At 52.3% G+C, this 23,063-nt stretch overlaps 1 protein-coding gene across 1 annotated transcript in view; it reads right to left on the bottom strand.

The window, feature by feature from the left end:
* Window positions 1–22,485, bottom strand: part of RAB11FIP4 (RAB11 family interacting protein 4) — a 103,678-nt gene extending 81,193 nt beyond the window's left edge. The window contains exon 1 of the mRNA XM_043903115.1: window positions 22,279–22,485. Within this exon, the coding sequence (XP_043759050.1) occupies window positions 22,279–22,437 (159 nt within the window). The 5' untranslated portion in view covers window positions 22,438–22,485. The remainder of the gene's footprint in view (window positions 1–22,278) is intronic.
* Window positions 22,486–23,063: the final 578 nt, after the last annotated feature.

Below are 23,063 nucleotides of genomic sequence, written 5' to 3' on the forward strand. Positions count from 1 at the left end.
ACATGTCAAATATCCTCTGTGAACAGATAAGCAAATTGTTCTGTAATAAAAAGGAACAATTAATAACAGATGGATGACTCTCAAACGCATTTACTGTGCAAAAGATACCAGTCTCAAAAGGTTACAAATGGCGATTCCAGTGCAGTGGAAAAAGCAAAACTATCAAGACAGAGAACAGGTCGGTGGTTGTCAAGGGGATGAAGGAGCAGACAGTTTGAACACAAAGGGATGGCACCAGGGAATGTTGGGGGGGGTGAACTGTTTTGTACCCTGACTGTGGTGGTGGGTATAGGAGTCTATGCAAATGTGAAAACTCATGGAATCATATGTCTCCTCCCCCACAAAAAGTGAAATTTATTATTTGTAAAGCTAACTTGTGTGTGTGTGTGTGTGTGGCCAAGCTGCTGCAGCATGCAGAATCTTAATTCTGCGACCAGGGATGGAACCTGCGCCCCTTGCACCGGAAGTGCAGAATCTTAACCACTGGACCATCAGGGAAGTCTCTCTAAAAATGTCTTTTTAAATCAAGGAAACTGCACACACAGAGTGGGATATCTGGCTTTTCTTAAAGATTTGGGAACACTGGGCTTACATTTCCCCACAGCAATAGTGGGCCACCATTGAGTTACAGCATACCCGCTCTCTCTCTTTAATATTTATTTTTATTTATTTGGCTGTGCTGAGTTTTAGGTATGGCATGCACCTAAGACTTTGATCTTTGTTGAGGCATGCCAGTCTTTAATTGTGGCATGTGGGATCTAGTTCCCTGACCAGGGATCGAACCCGACCCCTTGCTTTAGGAGTCTTAGCCACTGGACCCCAGCGAAGTCCTAGAGCATACTCTTTTAGACAGGCCTCTGCTCTCCTCCCCAGTTTGCCATGGTAACCCCTAAACCCCAAGTTCTCCATCCTCCCAGGCTGCTTCCCTTCCTGAAACCGGGGGCATCTCAGTGGCAGGTCCTGCTACCCTAGCTGGACACTTGGCTTGGCCCCTGAAGTTTTCTGCACCATCGAAGGGAGTTCCAGGGCTGGGCTTGAGATCGGGTGGAGTTGAAACTCCCGAGCATAAAAAGAGCAGCTGCAAAGTCAGGTGGGCAGTCAAGCGGGGAGGCTCAGGCCCCTGGAGGACCCTGGGCCGGACCAGGATGTGCTGTCAGCTCTGATGGGGGACCACTGCTGGGAATCGTGCTCCCCACTGCCAGCCTAGTCTGCCTTCTGAGTACTTCTGGGGAGAAGACCCCCGGAGGCGGTGAGGCAGCTGCTGGAGCAGAGAGCTCCAGAGACAGGGACACCTGGGATAAGGAACATGGCCCAGGGCATCCTGAATCCAGGACTAGCTGGACAGTATTTTGCTGGGAGGGGCTGGTGGGGAAGGGTGTGGCAGGCAGCCAGGGGAGCAGCGGAGAGAGGGGATACCAGCCAAGGCGAGAGTTCTGGGCTGAGGGAGGCCATGAGGGCATATGGGAAGCCGAGGGTCATCACAGATGAGGCCAGGAAGAGAGGGAACAGGGTCTGAAGGAGAAGGGTTTGGAAGCCACGCCCAGGAGGCGGTACTTTATCCCCAGTGTCACAGACCTGGCAGTGACAGTCACAAGTCCCAAAGCCCCCAGCTGAAGAGCACTGCCTAGGTGTCGAGTGTTATTTTGAGCATTTCGCACATCTCACTGCTTCCAGTCCTCCCGAGAGACAGGGCTGGGTCACTCCCATCTTATTCCCACCACCCCAGGGGATCCTGTCCTTCCCGCGGGCCTCAGGGGCACACCCTCAGGACTGCTTGTTTATCCACTTTCCCAGGCAGCCCAGCTGCCCGCCACCAGGGCACACAATGGGGCCCTGTATTCTGGAGCCCCCAGCCCCACCCCCAAAGGACAAAGGGCACAGAGGCTGGGGTGGGGGCAGCCACCAGCCCTCTCTGTTCACTCTCTGCAGGGAGCGGAGAGGAGGGAAGTCAGGCCAAGCCAGCTGGAGATGAGGGAGGGATTCCCAAGGGGTCCTCTCAGGTCCTGTACCCCTGGCTCCGCTGGGGACCACCCCCAGCCTCTGGGAGCCTGCTCTCCTCCCTGGGAAGGGCTGTCCCACGGAGTCAGTCAGATTTGCTGACTGGACCACAGGTGGGTGGGGAAGTGCGCCTTGTAGGAAGTGCCCCGAGGAGTCAGGAGCTGGGGGCTCAGCGTAGCTTTGTAATTTGTGGGGCCAGTGCAAGTGGAAACGTAAGACCCTTCGTTTAAACTTTTATTTGGAATTTCAAGATAGTGACCGCAGAGCATTAAACCCCATGTGACTGCACGGGTCACGAGCCAGTAGGGTGGGCTCCAGGCCTTTTTTGTGAGTCTCAGATTTGCTGTGCTTTCTTGGCCCTCAGTCCCGTGCTAACTCTGCCATTAGTGACCTCACAGAGTGGTCTTGGGGAGACCCCTCCCCCTCTGGGCCTCAGTTTCCCCATTTGGAAAATGGATTGAAGCCACGGATGCCATTAATATTGAGGGGCTCTTCTGCTCTGATGTCCGTAGGATTGTAATGCTTTTCCCAGGAAGTCCGTGGTTGGAGGGGTAAGGAGTTAGGCAGATAAAGAGAAGAAAATCAGAGAGAGAAACAGATGGAGTAAAGGGCTGGTAGCAAAAGTCTTCATCTAACACAGCTTCACTAGGGACCCAGTGAATAAATGGCATGGGGACCCTGGAGTGTGACCCCGGGGGCTTATTCAACCTGACTCTTTCACTTCCTGTCTTCTATAAAGTCAAGAAATGCGGACAAGGACTGAAGCAGATCTCGCTGGTCACCTGCACGGTGCCCCTCCTCTACCCCCGCCCCTTTGGGCAGCCCTGATGTGGCTGAGATGGCTGCCCACCTCTCTGAACCAGGTGTCTTGGGGCGCCTCAACTCCAGGGCGTGAGTCCTGATTGGACCAAGCCAGTCAGGCGGGCTCAGCCCCCTTGACAGTGATTGGTTTAAGCAAAAGCATGTTGTGCACTTCTGACCAATGAGACACGAGGAAACCCCTGTAGGAGGCTTCTGGGAGAGGTTTTCCTTGATGGTGGGGAAGAAGAAAAGACAACCCACAGGAAGTGCTCCCCCCACTTCTTAACCTCCTTGAGAGGGGACACCACCCTGGGCCTAACTGGGGGAGCTGACGGAATGGGGTTAGGTCCTGGACGATGCCTCTGAGCCCCGGAAGGTGCCAGCCCTGGAGCTGCCCTACCTCGGGCCCACGTGTAAGGATGAAAAATACATTTTCTCAGCATTTAAGCCACTTTGCATTGGTTTCTGGTTCTTACAGCTGGATGTGTGTGTGTGTGTGTGTGTGTGTGTGTGTGTAGGGGGCTGACAGATGAAGGACGCTCTCCTCTAGGAGCTGCAGGAGTTAAAGGGAGGGGTGGGAGGGTGTGTGTGTGAGTAAAGGTGCTCTGTGCACAACAGAGAAAGGCCATGGGGTTGGGGTACCTCAGGCCAGGTGGCCTGGAGGGCCAGTCACATGGTACCCAGGCCACCGCCTCCAGGGCTAGAGATGCCTTCCATTATGAGACCTCCAGCGTGTCCCAGTGGCACCACATGGCCCCTCATTCACAGTCTGGCTACTCCTGATCAGAATCCCTCAGGCCACCCAAGAGGGCTTTGTTTGGTGTCTGAATAGGAATGAAAGGGACAGAAGCTGGGTGGTCTCTGAGGTGAACTGGCCTATGTATCCATCTGTCCCCCTGTCCAGTCCCTCAGCAAACATCTCCTCAGCTCCTCAGCCTGACTGCCCAGGGCGGAGACAGACTAGCTCCCAGGAAGCTCCCAGGAAAAGGACAGCTGTCCTGCTCTATTTCTCAGTGAAATAAAATAAAAATAGCCTAGAGAACAGCAACCAAGTGTATAGATGACTGTTAACACTGCCATATGCCCAGGGGCAGTAGAAGGTCACCTCCTCCATTCACCAGCTGAGTGACCAAGAGTGACCGAATCAACCTCTCTGAGCAATAATGTCTGCCTCATGAGGTGTTAGGATTTAAAGGGACCTGGCAAAGAGCAAACTCTAGATAAATGAGCATGTTCCAGGCACACAGTGCCCGAAGGCTGGTCATGAAGCTGTGAACACAAGTTGTCTCTGTCTGCTGGGATAGCAGTTCTTTCACCTCTTCTTTCTACATTCTTTACTTGGTTGAATTTTTAAAATGGATTGGATTTTTTTTTTTTAAACTTGGAGGGGGGGACAAAAAGCTTGTTTTATTCTTTTAAAAAATTACTCACGGTATTGTGGAGTTAGAAAAGAACAGAATTCACCGTGCATGCATGCTCAGTCGTGTCCGACTCTTTGTGACCCCATGAACTGTAGCCCATCAGGCTCCTCTGTCCATGGGATTCTCCCGGCAAGAATATTGGAGTCAGTTGCCATGCCCTTCATCAGGGGATCTTCCCGATCCAAGGATCAAACCTGGATCTTCTGCATTGGCAAGCGGATTCTTAACCATTGAGCTACTTGTGAATCCAGCATAATGCTCATATGTGCTCAGTCACTCAGTCGTGTTCAACTCTGCGACTCCATGGACTGTAGCCCGCCAGGTTCCTCTGTCCATGGGATTCTCCAGGCAAGAATACTGCAGTGTGTTACCATGCCCTCCTCCAGGGGATCTTCCTGACCCAGGGATCGAACCCAGGTCTCCTGCCTGTGGATTCTTTACCATTTGAGCCAACAGGGAAGCCTATAATGCTATAATACTACCTAGATCTTCAGCAGTGGGAGCCAAGAGGAAACAGAGGGCGTGGAGGAGGTGGTGGTTATGCTGGACCCTAAAAGATGGCAGAGTTGAACACACAGCTGGATGGGGGATGGTGAAGGGGGAACTGCGTGAGCAAAGGCAGGGAGGAGGAAGAAGGCAGCCAGGGCCAAGGATGGGCCTGAAGGACTTGGGGAACCATCAGCTGCCCTGTGTGGCTGGAGGGCAGGCGGACAATGAGTGGGGGAGGGGAACAGGGCTGGGACCCATCAGACTCCCCTTTAGGAGAGGGCCAACGAAGCATTTTTGTGGTTTGGGAAGGAGCCCAGAGTTCACAGGGCAGCCTGGAGGGAGATGGGAGACCTGCAGACCAGGGCCGTGTGGGGGAAGGGGAGAGAGGTCTAGAGGGAAGAGCTTAAAGGCCAGAGGCCGGACTTGCTGGATTTGGGCAGGGAGGAGGTGCACAGACTCGCAGGCCCCGTCTCAGGGCTCTGGGTGGATGATGGGGACAGTCCCTGGGAGGATCCCGAGAAGAAGGAGGAGTTTGGGGTGAGGAGCCTGAGGCACACTGGGAAGACTTCAGCGGCTGGGGATGACTCTCCAGGGTCTTTTCCTGACCACAAATCCAGATCCTGGGGCACTCAGCCACAGGTCTCCCTGCCAAGCCCAATGGGCGCCAAGAAGAGAGTCCCCTCCACTTCTAACTAGTGACACTGACCTGTCTCCAAGGGTGGCAGGGCAGCCCTGACTCCTCTCCATGGTGGCAGATGTAGGGAATGTGTCTGGGATGAGGGACGGGGGTGGCCACTCGCACAAAGGGGAAGGCTGTGCCTTGAGGGCTTCAGAAACCAGGACTCAGAGAGGCTCGCAGGTCTGGGCAGAGGCCCCCCATGGGTGCCCTCCCTCAGTCGGCCTGTGCCCGCCATGGGCAGGGCCAGCACCAGCCGTGTGTGGAGAAGAGATGGAAACACAGACCTGCCCTCTTGTGGGATGGAAAAGATGCAGGAAGTACCCTCTCCGGGCCTGGGACTTCAGGGTGCCTATGACCCACCTGCGTCTTGTTTAAATGCAGGTTGTGATCAGGGAGGCTTGGGGCCAGTCTTACGAGTCCACATCTCTGACCAGCTCCTGGGAGATGCTGATACCATGGACACTCGGACTGGTGAGGTTCCAGGTGACCTCTAAGGAAGTGAGGTTTTAGGTGACTTCTCAGGATCCTTCCAGGATTGGGAGGGAGGGGTCCAAGAGCGAGGCCAGTCTGTGTGCCACTTGGGACTCTGGGGTGCCAGCTGGGAGGAAGACCAGGGGTGGGCCTGAGAACAGGTGGGCTAATCCTCACACAGGTGGGTGGTGAGGCCAAGGCTATCCCGCCCCGGGGAAGGTTTCCTGGCCGGTGGGGCAGGAGGGAACTCGCCCTTTAAGGGGTAAGTGGAGAGGAACTTGTCCCGGGACACTGTTTGGGACACTGTTTGGGGAGGGTTGGGCATCGGCTCAAAGAGCCCCGGGAGGGTGTAGGTTGCGTCCACTGGCTCTGACCTTGGCGTTAGGCCCTCGGTTGGTATCTTTGATCCTCAGAATAGTCTGAAAGGCGCACCTCACTATGGCTTTGGTTGGTTTTAGGTCCACTCCATTTATTTAATGGAAATGGTCGCTCATCAAAGGGGCGTGCTGGCCCAGGGGAGCTGAGAACCCTGTGCCACTCCAGTGTTCCCCCCAGGCTGTGGTTCCCCGACCGCCCCACCACATACCTTTCCCATCCATCCTACCCCCACCCTCCAGTACTGGCCCAGCTCCTGGGTCCAATCACCCCACCTTAGCCCCAGGCTGTACCCCTCAACCCCGCACAGACAATTCAAGTCAAAAAGAAATGCCTTCCTGTCAGCCCTCTGTTACCCAGAAAATGGGGCTAACAGGAAACACCTCATTCATTATCTTCTAGTGAATTCAGGTTTAGTTACTTGAAATAACAAAACAGGGGGCTTCAGCCAGAAATTTCCGTGTTGTTGCTGTCAGCACAACAGAAGGTGGCAAATGAGAAAGACCGTGAGTCCCGAGAGCCTCACTGTGGAATTTCTGAATCAGGGCGAGGAGAAACGCAGCCGTGTCGCTCACTCACCCTGGACGAACCCTGACCTCGCTAAGCCTTGGGGTTCTGGCCTGTGAGATGGAGCTGGCAGACCCCACCTCATTCTGTTCCTGTGGGGACCCATGGAGATTACGGATTGGAGAACTTGGCAAAAAATAAACACTATGCATATGTACATCTATGGCTGATTCATGGTGATGTATGGCAGAAACCAACACAATAAGGTAAAGCCCTTATCCTTCAATTAAAAATACATGAATTAAAAAAAAAAATACCATGTAGGTGTATGCTGCTGATGCCCCATCAGCCTCAAGTGCCCCACGTGAATCAAGTCCCCTCCCTGTTGCCTGGTGGGGGTCAGGCAGATACCTCTGGTAGCCACAGGGCAAGGGCGATGTCTTGCCTACCATGGGTCTCTCCCTTGAGGAAAACCCAAAGGACCTCAGCAGAGCTGCACAGCCTGCGGCCCTGGCAGGACCTGAAATGCACGTGTGCCTGGAGCCTGAGGGCGCCATTTCCAGGATCCTGTCTATTTCCATGGGATTCGTGGGTGTTTACCCCACACTTCTGACGACCAGGTCCAGGTAGGGGCTAGAGACACCAAGAGGCTTGGCCATGGTCTGGTCACTGTGTCCAGCTGCCTCTCGGGCCAATGGGGACAGCAGGGACTAACATGGCCCAGCCCCTTCCCATCACTGTCCCCGTGAGGTGCACAGGATGGGGGCGAGGGTTCCAGTTTCGCTAAGGAAGCAAACAGAACCCAGAGAGACTGAATCCGTGCCCAAGGTCAGCAGGAGGGCATTTCTTAGGGTATGTCAAGGAGTACCATGAAAAAAGATTCTGAGATTAACAACTTGGAGACATCCTGGGCGCAAGTCAGAATTTTTAACTGAACTGCTGTGAGGGGTAAGTAGGTGATTTTCCAAACTTGCTTGACAGGATGCCCTCTCTTTACAAGACCAAGATTCTTCAAACTCAGGGCTCTTCAAACTCAGGGCTCTTCAAACCCCCTGCTGTGGGCGCCACCACCATCAGAGTTTCTCTCGGTGCAGGACGTTAAATGGGCTATTTCCACTGCAAAATGATGGGTGATGGAGGTGGGTGATGCACAGCGGTACCTAGAGACAGAAGGTACCCTGGTCCACTCGTCCAGCCCCCACTGCCAGGCAGCTCCTGGGGTGCAGTGCCCAGTAGTGACTGCACCTCTGCGAAGAGGAGATGTCCAGTGGGATCTCCCAGGGACCTTCCAGAACTAAGCATCTTCCGGAAAGGAAGCTGGCTGACCCTCCTGGAGTCCTGACCCCCAGGGGCCAGAAATGGGCAGAAGGGGCTGCCGCGTCTAGGACGTTCCTACTCCCACATCCTCTCTGCCACAACCGTCACTTCTCCTGGGAATTTTGAAGGAGCTCTCACATTCTGTCTCCCAAGAGAACCACAGAAAGCAACACCACCTCCCACACAGCCTCCTGACCCTCCCAGGCAGGCTGCACGGTGGGTGGACCCACACACCTGCGGTTTCTCTCGGCCCAATGCCAGGTTGACCCTCACCTGGCAGGTGCGCCTTACTTGCCTTTGGGGAACTACCCCTCCCCATTCCTGGCCCATCACAGATTCCCCCGCTTCCAGGCGTAATTCTTTGCCCTGATTGGGAAAATAGCAAACATCACTAAAACACTGAAAAGATGTTGGGAAGACACATGGTACAATTTACCATCTGGTCTTGAATTATATTCTAATGGAAGAAGAATGGAAAGCTCCCTGGCATCTCAGTGGTTAGGACTCAGTGCTTTCACTGCCGTGGTCCAGGTTTTAATTCCTGGTCAGAGAACTATGATCCCACATGCTGTGTGGCCACAGCCAAAGGGAAAAAAAAAAATGGGACAGGGAGAAGGTGGTCTTTGGTCTTCAGTAACGTGCTAAAGATGATAAACCTAAACCCAGGTACCAATGTTATACTCAACGGTAATGAGTAATAGTCACTCCATTTGAAAAGGATAACAAGAAAAGGATGCTGGGTTTCTGCCTCTGCCACCCCCACCAACCCTTATACCGAGTGGCTCCACCAACTAGTTCAAGATCAGAGCAGAGGACAAGGGACACCTTCCTCAGCCCACCAGCCATGTCTGGCTCCCAGCACCAGCTCTGTGGTCATCTGTGCCCAGCAAGTTTCAATCTGTCCATCCCACTGGTGCGCTGCTTCTGTCGCGTTTCCCTGCCTTTGGAGGGTGGCGTCCTCTGCTGGTCCCCAGCCTAGACACCTGACCACCTCTTGCCAGCCCCTTGCCTCTGCATTAGACACGCTCCTGGAGCAACAGCACTGCCTCTGGGCCACTGTCGTGAGACCACCCAGGGTTCTTAACTTACAACTCAGCCTCTCCCGAGCCCTCCTCGGGGCATGTCTCCAGGGCCCAGGCAGGTTCCAACTAGTTTTGTTTTTTTTACATTATACAATTGTCCTCTTTTAAAAAATTTATTGAAATATAGTTAATATAGTTGATATACAGTCAGCTAGTTTTAGGGACTTCCCTGGTGGTCCAGTGGTTAAGACTCCACGCTTCCACTGCAGGGGGCTTGGGTTCGATTCCTGGCTTGAGAACTAAGATCCCACATGCTGCAAGTTAAGACCAAGAATAATAACTGTGATAATAATAAAACCAAATAGTTTTAGAAAAGGGTGTGGGTCCCATCTCAGAAGGAAAAGTCATTACACTCATAAAAACAAGAAAAGAAGACATAATGAAATCATTACTTTTGGAAGATGACATGATTGCTTACCTAGAAAAATCCCAAGAAATCAACCAGAAAAAGTACTATAAATAATAACTGAGTTCAGGCCAGTGGGGAGATATGTGACAAATTGACAAAAATCAACTGCATTCCTATATACTAGTGACATGCAGCTAGTGAAAAAAAAAAAAATCACTGGAAAAAATTATCTCATTCTCAGTAGTAACCAAGCACATTAAATATTAAACACTCATTTAGCCTAATTCTAAGACATTTATTTTCAATGTTAATATTTTGCCACTACTGGGAGGACTAAGCATATAATAAAGATGGTGATATTCTCTAAATTAATAAGCTTAATGCAATACCAATTAAAGAACTTGAAAATGTGTTTATATACTTAAAAAATCCATAAAGGGAGAAGAATCAGAGAGCTCTTTTTTTTTTTTTTAAAGGTAACGATGGTTGACTTTTCTCAATTTAAAAATATACCAAGTAATAATGATCAAAATTTTACAATGCTGCATTAAAAATAAGACAAAAAAAATCTTTGAGCATCAAAAAGAATAACAATGGTAACAGATTATAATACATGGGAAAGAAAAGCGTCCATCAGTCCATAGCTACACCAGGAAAGGGAGTGAAGGAAAGATCTTTTTTATAGAATAACCTCTATATCTAGAAGGAATGACAGAAAAACCACCATTTTGCAGCTACCAGTGTAATTTATGTGGGCCAGGAGCATCCAGGAATGTTAAAATCAGACTTCCTTGGTGATACAGTGGACAAGAATCCGCCTGCCAATGCAAGGGACACTGGTCCAATCCCTGGTCCAGAAAGATTCCACCTGCCACAGAGCAACTAAGCCTGAGCGCCATGACTGTGCCCCAGAGCCTGTGCTCTGCAACGAGAAGCCACAGCACTGGGAAGCCCTGGGACGTCACCCAGAGAGGAGCCCCCCGCTGTCCGCAACTAGAGAAAGCCCAGACAGCAACAGAGACCCAGTGCAACCAAAAATAAAAAATAAATAAGCTCTAAAAAAAGAATGCTAAAACCACTGTGTGAAAAGTTATGAGAGAACCAAATATTTACACTGTCTAAGGTATCATCCCACAAATTACTTATTAATTATAAAGGAGAAAAGCACCATTATACTGAAGAGATCAAGCAGATGCAGCCTTACCCAACTGGTCAAACTCAGCATCACCAGTTAATGGGACAAACTGACATCATGTGACCCCTCATGTGCTGCTCTGAGGAGCACACGCCATCAACTCTTCTTGCCAGAAGTGCAAGGAAACAATCAGATATATCCAGGCTATGGCAGAGCCTATAGGTCAACTGGCCTTGGATTTGGCAGAAAACATCAATGCTGGTTATAGGAGCAAAGAAAATCAGAGATAGTACTGATTTCAGGGAGATGAAATGGGCAAAGGACAAACCAGATGCTGTATGCGATCCTTGACTGGATCCTAAATCAAAACAAAAGGGAGCTAGGCACGACATTTTGAGGACAACTGGGGAAATCTGATATAACATTAAGCCCTAGGTGTGATGGTGGCTCTTGTTTAGACAGGAGACTGTCCTTGTCCCTACATTCCGAAGTGTTTATGGGGAAAATGTCAAGACGTCTTTACTTATTTAAAATGCTTCTGCAAAGCAACATGAAAGGAGATAGATGACAGATTATCAGTGACAAAATAAATAAAGAAAAAGCAAATGTGACAGAAAGTAAGTGAATCTAGATGAAGAGTATCTGAGTGTTTATCAGACCCTTCCTTCAACCGTGTTTGAACATTTTCAAAACAAAGCAAGAGGAAAAGAAATAGAAAAAAGAAACAATGCAATTCAGTTCTAGTTTAGAAATAAATTCAAACTATTAATAGAACCAAATGTTAGATGAGCCTCATGATAAATTCCAAATGAGTAAAAGTCAAATATTTTCATAAATTGGGGGTTATAAACAAGATAGCTTATGTATTCTTGCTAGAGATGGAAAATAAGTGCCTAACAACTAAAAAGTGATAAATATAATTAGAAATAAGGAAGATATGATATAACTGAAAACAGAAATATTCAAATACAGGAAATAGAATGAAATGAACATGAAAAAACAACAGAATAAGGAAAAAAGATAAATGATATTAAAAATACAAAGAACTGATTTAAAAATATAAAGATCAAAACAAAAATTCCTCTTGATAAGTGCTCAAAAGAGATGGACATAACAGTTTATGCAGAAGGAAATACCAAGAATAAACAGTAACATGGAAAAAAATGCAAGGTCGCATTAGCAACTAAAAAATGAAAATTTAAACAAGTTTGAAATCCTATTATACACTCATTAAGCTGGAAAACAAAACTGAACTAATACTCAGTGTTGATTGGGGCCCTCATGCCTCAGAGAGGGTCTGATATTCAGCCAATCAGGAGGTAGGGAAGGGAAAGGGGAGGGGACAGACACGGAGAGAAATAAAGACCATCCATGGCCCCAGGAAGTAGGTCCAGAAGTCCAAATGGCTGTGGCCAGTTGAGTGGGCAAACAGGCTTTCGATTCCATCCACTAAGTGCCTGGAATTGAAACAGGCTTTCGATTCCATCCACAAGGGAGCAGGCGTCCCTTGGTCATGCCCACTCAGAGTTGGGGTTTTAGAAGTCTATACCACAGGCCAATCCTCTGGCTGGCAGCCAACTGCTGCCAACTGCTGGGAAGGGCCCACCCAGGCTGGGACAGTGGTACTGAGGGAGGTCCATCCCAGCACGCCCTGCATGCTCGGGGGTGCCCAGGACCCCTCCCTCTTCACCTCCACCTCCACTCCCTGGGATCACTGCACCTTTTGGCCTCCACCCTGCTCACATCAGCTCAGGGGCCGGGCCCGGCAAAAGCTGCTGGAGTGTCAGGGGTTGAGGGGTTGACCAGCCAGCCAGGTTCCCCCCGGGGGGAACACAGTGGGGATATTAGTAGTGACCAGGGATGCTCAATCCTGGCCCAGGTTTAAGCAGAGAGGTGACGTGGCTCTGTCTGGGACTCAGACACAGCAAATATCATCAGGTGGATATTGTATGAGCCAGAACGGCTCACACACGTGGGTCACAAATGCACGTGGGTGACCGCTAAGGACAGGATGTGGATCCTGAGATCTAGAAACACAGTTTAGCGCTAACTTCCTTGTCCTCTAGAGTTGTTTATAAATCGACAACAATATTTGGAACTTTTCTGTCTTTAAAATAAACAGCAGCTGCCCTTGTGGGAATTCTTGAGAGTAAAGGCAGGGCTATGAGCCCCAGGAGCTGCTCATGTGTGTGAGCATCCTCCAACCGGTAGTACCTGCACTTGAGCTCAGACCCCCTCACCCACTCACCTAGGTGCGGTCACACAGGACTCTTACTCATGAAAGGGTGCGCTGTCCCGTTCGTCCCAGCTCTGTGCTGTGAGGGCCTACAAACGGCCCAGCAGCTGCCCTCTGACCTTCCCCTTCGCTCCATCAGCCCAAATGCCCCTCTCCTTGTCCCTGAACGGGGACAGAGGTCTCCCAACTCGGTCTCTTTTCCCCCGCCCCACCTGACTTCCAGGCTTCCCTGGCAGCTCAGCTGGTAAAGAATCCGCCTGCAACACGGGAGACCTGGGTTCGATCCTTGGGTTGGGAAGATCCCCTGGAGAATGGAAAGGCTACCCACTCCAGTATTCTGGCCTGGACAATTCCATGGACTGTATAGTCCATGGCATCGCAAAGAGTCAGACATGACTGAGTGACTTTCACCTGACTTCCAGATGGGCTTGTCTGAAACACAACAGAGCCGCCTCACTCTCTGCTTCCTCCTTCGGGATAAAATCCACCTGGTCCTCACCTGCCTGGCCAGCCCCTCCCCTCTCTCACTCACCCTCTCTCCTGCCAAGTTATCCTTCAGCCATCCTTCCCTTCCACTCTGGGGGACCCTGTTCAAGACTCAAGTCCAGGGGCTTCCCTGCTGGCTCAGTAGTAAAGAATCCTCCTGTCAATGCAGGGGACACAGGTTCAATCCCAGATCCAGGAAGATCCCACACGCCAAGGGACCACTGAGCCCTTGCGTCACAGTTACTGAGGCAACGCTCCAGAGCCTGTGAACTGCAACTACTAAAGCCCGCACACCTAGAGCCTGTGTCTGCAACAAGAGAAGCCGCCGCGATGGGAAGCCCGCACACCGCAATGAAGAGCAGCTCCCGCTTGTCACAGCTAGAGAAGACCCAGAATAGCCATAAATAAATAAAGAAATCTTTGAAAGGAAATAAAAGACTCAGGCCCAGCATCACCTCCGGGAAGCCTTTCCCATCTCCAGGCAGAGCGTGTCTACTGTCTTCACGCCCCAGCTACACCTGAAGAGGCCACCAGCCCTGCCCTTCTCGCAGCTGGTAACCGAGATTTCTCTCTTAGAGCCTCCCTCCCCCGCAGAAGCTCCCTTCCTCAGGGCAGGAGTCCTAACCTCGCCACCTGTGTGTCCTTCTGCATCATAACTGAGCAGGACCCTATGGGGCCTTCCCAGGACCAATCATCCCCCATGTCCTCACCTGCCTCTTGTCTGTAGAAAACTTTTAGACTCTGAGGTTTTCCTTGAGTTCCAAAGATCATATCTACCAGAGAAGTGAGAAAAGGCAGAAACAAAGGAAAACAAGTCAAACAAGACAATAACAGTTTAGCCGTTAAGCAAAATCAAGGACCTTTAGTTCCTCCTCAAAGGCTTCAGATAACATTCTGAGCCATATCCTTGAACTGTTCTGCAGATACTGAAACCCCCACCAAGCGGAAGATGATAAATACCTGCTGACCACAAGCATGTAGACCCCAGACCAGGTGGAACCAGAAAATCGATGATGTTGACTGCTGATTACCTCACCACCAACCAATCAGAAGAGTGTTCATGAGCTGATCACGCACCATGCGTGCAACGCCCTCACTCACCCGGTCTTTAAAAACCTTCCCCTGAAAGCCAGTGGGGAGTTGAGGCCTTTTGAGCAGTAGCTGCCTTGATTTCTTGCTTGGTGCCTTCAACAAACGTTGCATTTTCTTTCACCATAGCCTGGGTGTCAGGAGATTTACTGCAAGGGGGCAAGTGGACCCAAGTTCAGTTTGACAACATCAAACTTGACACAGACCAGGTTCTCAAAAAGATCTCTAAAAGAATGGAAACAACCCATCCAGAAAATCTAGAGTTAGCGGCAGTAACAGCCACATTAACAGGAGAACTAAGTGACATGGGTTTGATCCCTGGGTCGGGAAGATCTCCTGGAGGAGGAAATGGCAGCCTACTCCAGCATTCCTGCCTGGGGAAATCCCAAGGACAGAGGAGCCTGGTGGGCTACAATCCATGGGGTTGGAAAGAGTCAGACAACTTAGCAACTGAACAACAGTAACGTTATCCCACTTTACAGATAAGCAGACTGAGGCACAGAGGTTAAGTAACCTCTCAGGGTGATGCAGCTAGAAAGTAGCAAAGCTGGGTCTCAAACCAGGTGCGCCTGATGCCAGGGCCGGGCTCCCAAACACTTCTCTGTGGCACGGGGAGAACGCTAAAAGCCAGCCTGTTCTGAACTGAGACGCCAGGAAGAGGTGGAGTGGCTGGAGAGCAAGAGGAGTCACAGGCCTTCCATGGCTGGGAAGGGCCCCCGCGCAGGCCTGGGGAACATGGACTGGGTGCTAGTGGGGTGTCCAGATTGATGTCCGGGCCCTGCCCTTGCCACACCCCCGCCCGGGACTGCAGAGGATCTCGGAAGGGCGCCAGGCAGGAAAGCAGAGCAGCCAGAGAAATACTGGCCTCCCGGGGCTCTTTAATCACCGTTTGCACAGGAAGTGGTGGTGATGCATAATTCAGGGTGAGGCTGTAGGCAGTCTGCTCTGCTCTGAAACCTCAGCTCCTGCTGGCCCCTGCCGCCTTCCCTAGCATCTTCTGGGTGGCACATTGCCCGCAGTCCCACCTACATGCAGTGCTCGCCCGCCCTGTGGATTACAAACCTACTTATAGACCCTGCCTGGCACTGCTCTGCGTCTGGAACCCAGACCATCCCAGATTTAGAAAGCCTGAGGAGCTCTCGGATTGGAAGATTCGATGTCAAATTTGTGAAACTCAGATCTGATCATTTTCCCATCCCCTGGCACTTGAACCTGGAACTCCCCATGGCAGGCAGCTAAGGAGGCAGTTTTAGAATCAGACAGACCTGGGTTCATATCCCAGCTCCACCAACAACTGTGGGACCCTGGACAACTTATTCCACCTCTCAGATCCTCAGGGCTATGGCGGGGATGAAAGGGAATAAGAAATATGGAGGCCATCAGCACCCATCCTTCCCTCACCCCACTCTGTCCACAGGGTCACCAGTGGCTGCAGGAGCAACTCTGGCCCTTGCACAAAGGAGGCCAAACCCAGAAAAGTACCAGACATTAGAAAGGGGCCAGAGATGCCCTCCAGTGGCTGAGAGCAGCAGGGGCACCAACACGGCTCACGGAGCAGGTGGGTGAAAGAGCCCGTGCCAATAGTTGCCATGTTTGGCCTTTATATATTATCTCCTTTCCTCAAAACAGGCCCAAAAGAGGACTTCTGACTCCCATTTTACAGAGATGGAAACTGAGATCTCTCCATCATAATAAGCACCTTTTAAATAACCTGGGCTTTCACTTCTTTCAGAAAGACCTTGCCAGACCCAACGGCCTCTGTGGAAAGTGAGAAATCAAATTGTAAAAACAGCTAAGTCCAGCTGTGGGGGGTGGTGGGCAGGCGCTGGGCTGCTGCCACCATCCAAACTCAGATCTGAGCTGGTCGCACAGTCCCAGCCCCTGAGCCCTCCCTCAGGTCCCCCAGGTCACCAGCCGGCCTGTGCTCTCACCCCGCTGCCCTTCCCTGTGTGGAGCCGCCTGTCACTCCCGGCAAATGCCAGTCGCCACCCCTGGATCTAGGTTTAGGCTTTGTGCACATAGATATTCAGGAAATGTTGGGTGGTGGACGGAGAGATGGGGAGGCTGGTGGGTGGGTGGGTGAACAGACAGAGGGACAAATGGATGGATGGGTAAGGAATGGATAAGGAGATGGATGGGTTGATGGGTAGGTGGGCAGGTAGATAGGTGGCCCCGTGAATGCATTGCAGGGCTGAAGTGCATTCTTCGGATCTGTCCCTGGCCGGCTCCACAGCCCCACTGGGATGCCAGGTGCATCGCGGGTTTCACAGGCCAGCTTGGAACTCCTGACTCCTTGCCCAACCTGCCTCCTGCCTCAGTCTTTCTCATCCATGAAATGGCCACCTCCGAATTCTCCAAATTCTCTACTCTCACACCCACTTCCAATGGGCTCTATTATTCAATTGCAAGTGCATCTCTGCTGCTTCGCCCTAGTTCCACGCCTCCAGCAAGTCTCACGTGGATGGAGGGACAGCCTCCCCACAGGTCACCCTGCCCAGCCCTGCCGCCTCCCTTCACTCCTCTTGCTGTGCCTCTAACCCCCGGGACCCCTCCTGCCTCTGCCTGGATCAGCCTTCTCCAGATCTCTGCAAGGCACAACCCCCACTTCATTCCAGGCTCCATCTAAATGTCCGTCTATGAGAGAAGAGGCTGTCCACGGTTATTCTAAGGGCAAAAATCTTCTTGTCTCAGTACTTTCTGACTCTTCCTAGTACCCGACTCCACCAGACAGTAATTGCCATTCCTTTGCCAGTTTCCTTTCCAGCCCCTCCCCCATGTAAGTTCCAGGTCACTCCTGAGTCCTGGTGCCTGGAGGAGTTCTGGCATATAATAGGTATGCAAGATATTAATGAAAAGAAAAAATTTTTTTAAATCCTGGACACATGTATTGACAACCAGCAAATGTGAAAGGTATTTCCATTAAGACTACCCTACAAAAATTTCAGAGCATTCACCCAATCATGTTGAGGACAGCGGTTCCCCCAGGCATGACATTCACTGTTTCCAGGCCAACGGGCATTTTGCCTTCCATTCCACTCCAGATCGGGTTCATCCACCTCTAACTATCAACCCCAGCCAGCTGTCAGCCTCCCCTTCTGTGCTCAACCTGGTGGGACTGCTCCGGGCCCTGGGGTGGGGATGACCACTGGGGGCCGCTGCAGCAGGAGGCAAAGGAGCACCTGCCCTCAACACTCCCCAGCCCCCAACACATGCATACTCCCACCAGAGCTGGGTAGAAGCCCCCTCCCAACCCCACACCAGTGGACCCATGAACATGGGTGTTCCTGCCTGCACCAAGTTATATGGGGGGGCACCTGGACGTGACCTGAGATACCTCCGTTTACAGGTGCAGCTCAGAGCCGGAAGCTCAGAGCTGGACAAGGATCTGGACTGTTCATAGATCTGGACCTCAATCCCCCAAGAGCCTTTCAGCCTAGAACAGCCTCTCAAAGATGCCAGCAAGTGTCTACAAAAAAATAAGAATAGCAGCAATTCTGACAGCGGGCCTATTCCATGCAGACACTGAACGCTTTACGTGTATTAACGTGTTCAAGCCCCATGATAATGCTATGGAGTGGGGCCTGTTATCACTCCCATTTTATGGATGAGAAAACAAAGGCCTAGGGAGGTTAGAAACAAAAGCAAGATATGAGAAATCAACAGGAGTTCAGGGCACTGGGCCATCATTTCTCATCCTCATCATAGAGGTCCCACTCCTACTTAGTACAGACTTCCTGGGCTGGGACAGTGTTGGGTGCCCCCTCCCCCGCCCCCATCCTTACATTCTGAGAAATGTCAAGTTATATATCTCACATATGACTCATGTTTTCATCAAAATTTCTTCTCTTTTCTACTATGAGTCCCAAGACAATACATTAGGGGAATATCAGAGGCCAACCTGATATTATATATAACATCATTATTAACTAAAGTTTTTACTCAAACTTCTTGTTCCAGGGCCCCATCCAGGACACCACATTATATTCAGTTGTCATGTCTCCTTAGACTCTGCTTGGCTAGGACAGTTTCTCAGACTTCCTTTGGTTTTGATGAACTAGACAAATGTGAGCAGGACTAAGCAGGTGCTATGTAGAATAATGTCTCTCCATTGAGGTTTGTGTGATGTTTTCTCATGACTAGACCAGGGTGAGGGGTTTGGGAGGGAGATTGCAGGGGCGAATTTCCTCTCCCATCACATTGTATGAAGTATACATACTACTAATATCTACATGACTTATCATGGCTGATGTTGACCTTGGTGACCCAGCTGAGGCAGTGTGTGTCGGGATTCTCCACTGAAGAGTTGGCCTTTTCCCCTCTTTCCACACTGTGCTCTTTAGAGGGTGTCATTATGCATATGTGACACTTACAAGGGTGGGGGATTATGCTCCACCTCATTGATGGAGAATTATCTACATACATTATTTTAATTTCTGCACAGGAGACTCTCCTAGTATTTATTTATTCATTTATTAAATCACTTATTGATACCAATATGACCTCATGGCTACCTACTTTATACCCTGCAACTTAGCATACTTTTGCAAAGCATTTGATTCTGGTGTCCCTGGTATTTCTGGGTGTAGCTGATAAAATATGGATAATCAGCTCTGATAAATTTACTGAACTCCATCTCTAATGAACAACAGTAATCCACTCTTCGGCCCTGGGGATTTGGGAAATCAAGGTTTCTATGTGATTTTTAAACAAATGAGATAGAAACTGTCAGAAAACATAGCATTTTGAAGGGGAAATGACATTCCTATTTTTGTAGTGCAAAACAGGTGTGCACGTGTGAATTTGGTGTGCAGAGAGCAGGGCTGAAAAATGTAATTCTGTGGATCTCAGTTCTTAACACCACGTGAGCAGAACCACCCCTACAAGGCTCTGTCCGTGGTCCTGCCTGGGTTTACAACCAGCCTGGGAGATTGAGACATAAAGCACCCACTTCTCCAACCAGCAGGAAGCACAGCATCTGAGTGACAAATGTAGGATTGTATTGGGTAGGCAAAAAGTTCATTCGGGTTCTTCTGTAACATCGCGTGGAAAAAGCCGAATGAACTTTTTGGCCTACTCAATAAATTCTCTCTATTGTCTGTTACAACAGGATGAAATGAACAAGATGAAATTCAACAGGAACAAGGTCCAAGTTACAGGTTTAGATCCAAGAAATTACTGACACAGACAACAGGCCTGATCTCTTCAACAAGTCAGGATTATTCAAATTAAAAAAAAAAAAAAGAACTGCATTAAAGTAAGAAAGACCAAGAGGTCAGAACAACTGGATGCAGTGCATGGGTCTGGTGAGGAAAGTGGTTTGAACAAAACAGCACAGATTGGCCTTTTGGGGCCAAATAGGGAAATTTGAATAAGGTACGCATAATAATTAAGATGAGAATTTATTGGAGCAGAAAAGTGCTGATCATTTACTGGGAAAAAATCAGGTTACAAGACAGTATGCACAGCATGACCTCATTTTATGGAGAAAATTTACATATAAGCATAGAAACAGCTCTGGAAGGATGTGAGCGAGGTGTCAGAGTGGGGCTACCTGGGGGATGGGGACATGGCACTTTGGTTTTTGCTTGTCCATATTTCTATTCCCACAGTGCATATAAACTGATTCTGTAATGATAGAAAATTATGTTTTTAAAAGAAAAATCAGGGCTCCGCGTTCCCAATGCAGGAGATACAGGTTCGATCCCTGCTCAGGGAACCAGATCCCACATGCCACAAATAAAGAACTTCCGTGCCACAAGGAAAATCAAAGATCCTGCATGCCACAACTAAGACCCAGCACAACCAAGACCCTAAATAAACAAATACATTTAAAAGAAAATCACTGATCCTCCTCCAGGATGAAGGGGCATCCTGGCTTGGCACGGGTTGCTAAGAAAGAAGGGATTTCAGTGGCCAGAAACTTAACTTGAGGGCACCACTCAAAAGACAGCCTTGCCCCAAGCCACCTGCTACGTGTGATGCGTTGGGGCTGGAACAGTCCCGGGGGTCTCCTGGTCCAGCCCCTCCATGTTATTACTAGGAAAAGTGTCACTGTTGACGGTGGCTTCAGGGCTGGAAGCCAGAGGTTTGGCCCCTGCCAGGTCCTATGGAAATGGCCTGGGGCTTCAAGAATAGGGGGTACTTGGCCTGGGGGAGAGGGGGAAGGGGACAGGAGTGCTGCTTTCAAATATTTAAAGACGGCCACATAGAAGCGAGATCCACGAGTCCCTGTGCAGAACCACGATGACAAAGTGACAAGCAGGTGTGGCTCCTGAGTGTTAAGAGGCAGAAGCGCAAAGAAGAGGCGCTGTTCAGCTCCAGGAGAAGGGGGGCTGGTGAGGGGCTCACCCAGAACCCACGTGGCCTCCTGCCAGAGCCTGCTGGGAAGCTCTTCCCACCACTGAGACCACAGCTCTGGGACTCCAGTTGCAGCCAGGGCCAGCAGCTTCTTCCCCCCACGCTTGGGGTCTGCTCAGCCTGCCTCAGAGGATGGGGGGTCACACCAGCCTTTGGGAAGAAGGATCCAGGGGTACGCAGGGAAGCGCCCTGAGCAGATTCTGGCAGAGGGAGAGCCTGGGCTCCCAAGGGCGGACAGCAGGGGGCCTCTCCCACACGCGGTACCTGAGTTCTCAGACTTGACACCTGCCTCATCCTCTTCCACCTACTGCTCCCAGGGACTCCAGGCCCCGGCCCAGCCCAGCGGCCACAAAGAGACGATTATCTATCATCTTTCCCTTTGCCAGGTGACAGGGAGGCATGGATCCAACCCAGCCAGGCCCGGTTCCTCCCATGTTCTGGAATGCTAGGCCCCAGCTGTTCCCGGAACAGAAGGCCAGGGAGTGCCGATGTAGAGCGGGAGGCCTCAGGTGGCCTCGGAAAGTCACTACTGAAGGCTTCATGCCCTGACCATTTCAGAGTGGGCAGTAGCAGGTGTGTGGGATGCTCTCCTGCCAGGCGGGTGCCTTGCACACCCCCCCGCCACACACACATGGCCACCTCTCCTCCATGGCATGAGAGGACACTGGTCTCTGCCCACCCAAATGGCAGCACCCACCCTCGGATTGCAGCCCTGCTAACACTGTTCCTCCTTTCCCCCAAATCCGCGCGCCCCCCCCCCGCCCCGCCGCCGTTGCAGACACTGCTCAGCTGCTGTCCCCCAGCTTGGCTGTGGCAGGCTTGTCGCAGCCGCCACAGCCAGCTGCCAGCCAGGCCTGCCCCTCGGAGCCCGCAGGGTGCGGGGAGCGGGGGTGGTCACCAGGCGCTAGGCTGAGAATCCAGGAAGGCCGAAGGCAGACCCCTCCCGCTAGGTTCCAGGCCGGCTGGGTGCAGTCAAGGAGGCGAGGCGGTAGAGCGCCCCTAGTTGTCCTCTGCTCCCCTCGGCCAGGCCCAGTGGGGCGCTTGCCTCCCCCCTACCCCATCCCGCCCCCACCCCCGGCCCCCGTCCTGGGATTCCTGCACACGGACCTCTGCATCTCGGTCTCCGCAGGGTAGGCAGGGGAGGGGGTCCCGGAGCTAGGATCTGACGGTTCCCCTCGCCCCATACACCGAGTAGGCTGCAGAATGGTTAGAGGGACCCTCAGGGCCCGGGGTAAGCAAGGTGGGCAGAGAAGCCCCCCCTCCCCCGGGGCGTGATGCGTGACACTCGCAGCACCGGCGCGAATGGTGGAAAGCGAGGGTCCGACAGGGCGGGGAAGCCCCGGGGCTCGAAGTCCTCAGGTCCGGCGGGATCCCTCCGGGCTGCAGCCGCCGCCGCCGCCGGGGACTGGGAGCGGGCAGGTGAAAGGGCGAGGAAGCCTGGGATGGGGGTGCTGGGGCGCGGGCGCCCCCACCGCGGGGCCCTTACCTCCTCGCCTTGGCCAAAGCGCAGTCCGAGCGCCGCGACGCGCTCCACGCGCAGGAAGCCGTCGGGGTCGCGGCCGCACACCTCGAACACCTCGCGCAGGCGGCGCACCGAGCGCAGCAGAGCCGCGGGGGCGCCCGCCCAGCCCGCGCCGCCCGCCATCCGGGCCGGCCCTGCAGCTAGCCCGAGCCCCGCGCCCGCCCGCCCCGCGCCGCGGCCGCCGCCGCCGCCGCCGCCATCGCCGCGCGCCCTCCGCCCGGCGCTGCGACGCGCAGCCTCCGCCCGGTGGCGGCGGCGGCCGAGCCGTGTCAGCAGCGGCGCCGCAGCCCCGCGGCTCGGGGCGGGCGGGGGAGCGGGAGGCTGCAGACAAAAGGAGCCGCGCGCCTCAGAGGGCGGCCGCCCGCGCGGCCCCGCCGCCGCCCCCCACAGGCTCGGGGTCTCTGGGCGGCTCCGAGCTCGTCCCGTCCCCTAGAGAGCGGGAGGGTGGGTGTGCGACCCGCGCCCGGAAACCCAGGGCGGCCCCAAGGCCCCGCCTCTGCTTGGAGGAGTCTGCGAGGAAGCTCGAGCCGCCCCCGGACCACCCGCGCTGGGGTCCAGCCGCCTCTCCCCCACCTCCGCCCCCCAGCAGAAGCCAACCCCGCCCCGCTCACCGCGCCCTTCGTGGGCGCGGGCGGGGCCGAGCGCTCAGTATGTCCTGGGGGTCCCTATATTAGCGCGCTGGACTTGTTCCACTCACCGCAGAGGAAGCTGAGACTCAGAGAGGTTGAACTACTTGGCCTAGGCCACTC

Source organism: Cervus elaphus, chromosome 5 (genome assembly GCF_910594005.1).
Source record: "Cervus elaphus chromosome 5, mCerEla1.1, whole genome shotgun sequence".
NCBI lineage: Eukaryota > Metazoa > Chordata > Mammalia > Artiodactyla > Cervidae > Cervus > Cervus elaphus.